Below are 6,000 nucleotides of genomic sequence, written 5' to 3' on the forward strand. Positions count from 1 at the left end.
AACAAATAATGATGTTTGAGAAGTACTACAGTTTCTGTAAGCATTACTGTTGTTACTGTAAACGCTTCCCTGGTAGAAGAGGGGTTTTGTTTTAAGAAAGAAGTTACAATACTATGAAACTACACTTAAGCAACTTAAATTCAGAATACTGAAATCAAGAGAACTTACCTGCTCTATCAAACCAAAGCACTGATCTCTCTCCTCATCAGAAGAATCAAGCTGTTCAATGTTGTTCCGTGTTCGGTAATTCGGATATTTCCGTCTATGCAGTCTGCGTTTAGACTGTATTATCGAAGACTCAGAGTCACTCTGATTTATTTAGGAAGAACAAAGAATTGTTACACAGAAACGTGTCATGGCAAACATTTTTGAGGCTCAAAATGCACTGACGAATGCAACACTTGAAATGGCCTCACTGCATCACAGACTTATCTTGTCACAATTCCTTTTCACAAGAAACAATTTTACTGTAAGCCATTAAATTTCCAGTTCCCAATCTGAAGTTTAATTAAACTGTACCTTACTAATGCAAGCGACAAGTCAATTCATGTCACTTACACATATTTACAGAATCAAGAACAGAAATCCTCGCCTCCTCCCAATCATGGGAATCATGCAGTATAGTTCTTGCCTCAAGCTGTTCATAAAGCTGTTTTGTACTGCAAAATACAGTGAATTAGGCCACAACCTTACAAAAACTAGTCCAGTACCTATCTTTCCTTCTTACTGACCACTTCCAAAAAAATTGACAATGAAAGAAGTGCTCAAAGTAGAGCAACTGTGAAAAAAGTTTATCATACACAAAACATTGTTATCTAAAGTAAAAAAAGCACAGAATCACAACATAGCCTATAATTCTTCAAATTTAAGATCTTGAACACTCTCACATGCACCTCCCCAATGCTTTGTCATTGACCTGCACAAATGCCTTTCAGCTCTTAACTGCAGTAAAACCAGAATGGCCTGAATACAACCTGTCTTTATAAATTCTGCTAAATACCCTTGATGGAAAGAGGCAAAACTGAAATTAAAAAAAATGAAATCTAGGTGTTGACAGAAGTGAAAGAAACTTTGTCCTGCAATAAGTGAAAGGTCAATCACCAGGAACCTTTGAATATCAAACCTTCAGAAATATCTGCTTTCTTTGTTTAAAGCATGACTTCTCCCAAAACTATGCAGAACACCAGTTTTCCTAGAAGTTGCTGCATACCTTTTCCGATGACTGGAATGACTTCCTTCTCTTCTCTGACTGGTAAAGATCTCTCTCTTCTTCCCCTTTTGCAATTCGATATTTTTCCTGCTTCCTATAAGGAAGTCATGAAAGTGTCATGCTTCATCTCTTTCAACAATACTGAATCAAACAATCCATTCTCTTAAAAAAAAAAATCTATTTAAAAAGCCCTAGCATCTACTTCTATTTGATTAATTCCAGACTTGTATTATTTTCAAATGCCTACAACAGAAGTCCTCTGATCTCCAGATAAAGTAAAAAAGTTGGATATCACAAGACTTCCTCAAAAATATCAGAATGTAACAAACTGCTTCAACTCTATTTTTAATTTACGTTCTTTCCTTTGCAATCATTCTACATCCAAGTATTCAAGGCTGAAAGTCTTTCAAAAACTTCATAGATGTGGCAGTACATATGGCTGTATCATAAAAAAAAATATTTACGTATATTATTACTCCTTTTCACAATGCACAGATAGCACTTTTCAATGCAAGCTAATTACTTCTGCAGTGAAGAATTTCTGCTGTTCTGAAGTTTACAGTACAAATTTTGATGTGAATATAATAAGTGTTTTGTTTGTTTCTGGTCTTAACACACTGCCCTCCCAGAGTCTCACAAAAGCATAATTTCTCCAAACTCTTTCACATATGCAAACTTCACCTGCACCTCCCTTCCTTTTGGAAAAAGCAAGAATCTCAGATATTTGTCTTTTAAGAGAATTCAAAGTACTGAAATAAAATATGGGAGAATCATTCTTTATTAAACTAATTTTCCATTCATCTCGTTGAATGGAGTTTACAATTAAAAGCTTTAAGCACAGCTGTCCATTCAATTATTTCAATTCATACCACAACCTATTTTAGATAGCAGTACTCGATTTAGAAGTAAGAGAATGATGCATTCTCTCTAGTTTTATCTGCAGCCAAGTCAGCTGTTTCCAGACCTGAGTAAGCTTGGTGGTATTTCTGGGACAACAACTCTTCGTCTCCAGGCCTGAAGGTCTCGCTCTGTAGCCATCTGACTTCGTGGAGCATTCTGATGCATTTGCCGCACACCTTCAACTTGCCCACTTCGGCGCAGACCGATATTGGGAGGAGACTGGATGTCTAAACTCGGTCTTCTAAATACTAAAATACACAAATAAAAGCATTTATTTTGGACTACACAGAATTAAAGTCTTGTTTTTTGTCACTAGAGATGAGAAAAATCCTAACGCTTTCCCTGTTTTTTATCTCCATGATCATTATGTAGAAATCTAGGGATCATTTTCAGGAATTTGTCTTGTAGAAAATACAGTGATAAAACACACATGCTTTTTAAATGGTCATTTATACTATTACTTTAATACAGTGAAAGCAAGTATAACACTAACAGATGTTTTTTCTGAACAACTTCAGTTCTGAGGTTCTGAAAAGCAGTTTCCCTGGAACTGACTGCGTATAATTAAAACTACAGGCATGTATTGGAAGAGAGCCCAGTTTAAATCTACAAAGACAGAAGAAGGGATTCCAGTATGGTAAAACGGTCATCCTGAAAACCTTACAGAAGAATTAGTGTAGATCCTGTAAATGTCATATATTGCTAAAAACACAGTTAACGCTCTTGAACAGTGGTGAAAGGCTTTGTTTTGTAATTTAATCACAGGAACAACAATGCTTTAGAGAAGAAAAGAAAACCTTAACCAGACGGAATTACACAAAGAGAAGTTTAGCCCCAAAACAATATCCAAGTTAATATGTGTTGGAAATAGAATGAAGTTCAACTCTTCAGGAGTAACCAAAAGTTGAAGTACGCAACTGAGGGCATCATCCAAATGATTCTTGAACATTCATAGGCATGAGTCATCAACCCTCTTGCTGGAAGCCCATCCCTGTGTTTGATTACCTCCACGGTAAATAAATTTTTCCTGTTGCTCACTGTGAACCTCTCCCCCCTCCTACCCCAAACAAGCTCTGTGTTTTTCTTGTGCATCCTTACATCAGTGACCCCAAAGAGCCTGCCACTTCCCTCTCCACTCCCACTTCTCACAGAGATGCAGTGAGGCTGCATCCTCAGCCTCTAAATACTAACCTCTTCTAGGTGTTCCTTCTCCATTCTGTAGACCACTTGAAGCAGGTTCTTGATCTGCTGCTGCATTTCTTTGATCTTGTTGTAGTTGTAATTGTCTAATCATACCATCAAGAATGCTGGGCTCCATACCTTGTTCATCCTGATCAACTGTCTGTTGGCCTATAACTTGTTCAACCACTTCTCCATCACCTTACAAGTGTATCAGAATGACAAAAATGAATGGGATAATTAACTTAATATAGCAAATGATTTAATCTCTTTGTTCACATCACAGAAAGACATGTTCTTGTTGTAGTCAGTTGCAGAACAACTCTGGAAATTATTCAAGTTACCTACTCCAAGTGAGACATTTATGGAGTCTAAAACTCAAGCACAGTTAATGTATGTCAGATCCAGAAAAAGAAAAAAAAAAAAGACACCCGCTTGAGTCACCGAATTTTCTTTTTTTTCTTTTTTGAAGTAGTATTCACGGTGGGACATTTCAGCATCCTTGAAGAACACAAATACATACAATAGTTGCTAGCATGCAAGAAAACCGTATCAATTTTATACCACCTATGTCATATCTACTCTGTCTCAAATCAGAATTACTACAGCACAGATAAACTCTGGATACAGATTTTTAGCAAGACCATTCTTACTTGTTGCTACATATCCAAGTTGAGGAATCAAATGTTCATCCGCAGAATTCTCTCTTCCTGGGACCAATCTTTGATATTTTGTTGGATGAGGGTTTCCATCCACATCTACTAAGAAGGGAGGGGGCATGAGATGAGGAGCCTGTTGAGTCTGCTCATCTAGGACATAATTGTTGGAGTCTCGAATAAGGGGTCGGTAGTCAGTGTGGAAGAACATCTGATCAGGAATCTAGAAGAAAATAAAAGTTTTGTTGTCAATTTTGAAGGAAAAAACATGGAAATCTACGAGAAAACACAAAAGAACAAGCAATACTAATTGAAATATTCCAAAACCATCTTAAAAGGTGAAAGAAAAGGCAAGTTCCCAATGAGAAGAGTTATGTACAACTACTATAACAAGTACATGTTGCAGTGCTTCCATTTTTGAGATCATTTTTCCAAGCATCAAAAACAAATATAGAAAACAATGTTGTTCTACACTTAACACTTTTTTTCCCCCCACACAGCTAAGAAAAGTTTTCCTTGGTTTCCATGGTTTCCATGAAAGGAAATCACTGTTCCAAATTCAACCTTAGCTCTCAATGAGAAGTTCTTCCTTAACCATGCAGCATCCACCTGAAAAGTTTTCTAAAACTTCAACAGTCCTAAGTCCACACAGCTGAAGTGAGAGTTACACAAGCAATTATGTAATAGTCAGAATCTTTGCTCCCAGCAGTGATAAGCAAGATGAACAGAATTAAGTTTCAATTTCAGTTAAGAATGTACAGCGGAAAAAAAAACAACCGCGGAAGTGATAAATATGGAATTACCATTGCAACTTCTAAAAAATTGAGGGAGAACTGAAGAAAAGCATAGGCCAAATTGCATTTTTGAGAACTATTTCAAGAAGACAGAAACACACGTATTTATCAAAACAAAAAAGGGATTAGCTGATACATTAAAAAATTGGAACACTGAATCCTCTACACATTTTTCTAACATTTCACAGTCAGCGGTATTGGCTGCTCATTTACTTGTGCTTATCTTAAACAATCTGCTATACCGAAGTTGGATTTGAATAACTCAAGGTCTAAAAAATTGCAAGTTCTAATAATGAAAATAAACCAGCAAATTATCCTTAACATTAACAAAAAGCTGAATGTTTATTTGGTAGTAGCATAATAAATTTGGTGATAGATTCTAATCTTCAAATGTAACCTAAATTCTCAAACCTATTTGAGTAGTAATATGGGCTCAAACAATTAACATGTAAATGAAGTGGCTGGAAGACACCTGTTTCAGAAAAGTACTACTAGCTACTTCCCAGAGGGGAAGTTATGATGCTGGCTGTTTCTGCCATGCCAGGATTGTACGTGTAGGAGAACTCACAGACATCAAGAAACACATTATACTTACATCCCCTACACATACAAAACTCTGTTACTTTCTATGTTTCAGGAATTGGCATAAATAATCTAATTTTAGTTAGAAGCTTAACTAAACAGTTCTAATAAGAAGTTGAACTTACCTTTTCATAAGGCTTGCTACAGCCAAAACCAAATATCAAAAGATGCCCGTGAGAATCTGTACATGCAAAATGCTGCCCATCTGGTGAAAATTTGCAGTCAAAAACAGCACCGTGTCCTTGGCCTTCAATCTACATTGAAGGAAAGAAACTCGAGAGTATTTTATCAAATTTTAGAGCAAAAAATCAAAAAATCAATTATTCTGTCAAGAGCAGTCCTGGACCTCTTTAAATGCCTCCAATAAAGCAATGAACAATCCGCAGTCACTTCAGTTTATATCATTTCCCTTGACATTTTAATTTAAGTCTTAAATCTTATAATTTTAAAAGATGCAATAAAGGATATGGAAACATACTCAAATAAAAAACCAACCAACCAAAAAACAAGGAACAAAACCACTTCGAGGTTCTTTAGCTATCAGTATATTGCTGAAGGTTAAAATCAGTATATTGCTGAAGGTTAAATTCTAGCTACTAAATACTTACTGTTAAGCCAATTTCTAGAAAGCTATAAAACTTTAAACCTAAAGTAAAAAATCCCTTTTCTATTGACTGTA

At 35.9% G+C, this 6,000-nt stretch overlaps 1 protein-coding gene across 7 annotated transcripts in view; it reads right to left on the bottom strand.

Annotated features, from left to right (window-relative positions):
* The window catches only part of BRWD1 (bromodomain and WD repeat domain containing 1), a 54,094-nt gene that overhangs the window by 28,913 nt on the left and 19,181 nt on the right, over window positions 1-6,000 (bottom strand). For all 7 annotated transcript variants that reach the window (XM_031556884.1, XM_031556883.1, XM_010723654.3 and 4 more), the window contains 6 exons: window positions 5,447-5,575; window positions 3,943-4,168; window positions 3,302-3,490; window positions 2,175-2,358; window positions 1,211-1,304; window positions 169-309 (listed from right to left, as the gene is read on the bottom strand). In XM_031556884.1, coding sequence (XP_031412744.1) covers window positions 169-309; window positions 1,211-1,304; window positions 2,175-2,358; window positions 3,302-3,490; window positions 3,943-4,168; window positions 5,447-5,575 — 963 coding nt within the window. The remainder of the gene's footprint in view (window positions 1-168; window positions 310-1,210; window positions 1,305-2,174; window positions 2,359-3,301; window positions 3,491-3,942; window positions 4,169-5,446; window positions 5,576-6,000) is intronic.

The sequence above is a fragment of the Meleagris gallopavo genome, chromosome 1 (genome assembly GCF_000146605.3).
Source record: "Meleagris gallopavo isolate NT-WF06-2002-E0010 breed Aviagen turkey brand Nicholas breeding stock chromosome 1, Turkey_5.1, whole genome shotgun sequence".
NCBI classification, from domain to species: domain Eukaryota; kingdom Metazoa; phylum Chordata; class Aves; order Galliformes; family Phasianidae; genus Meleagris; species Meleagris gallopavo.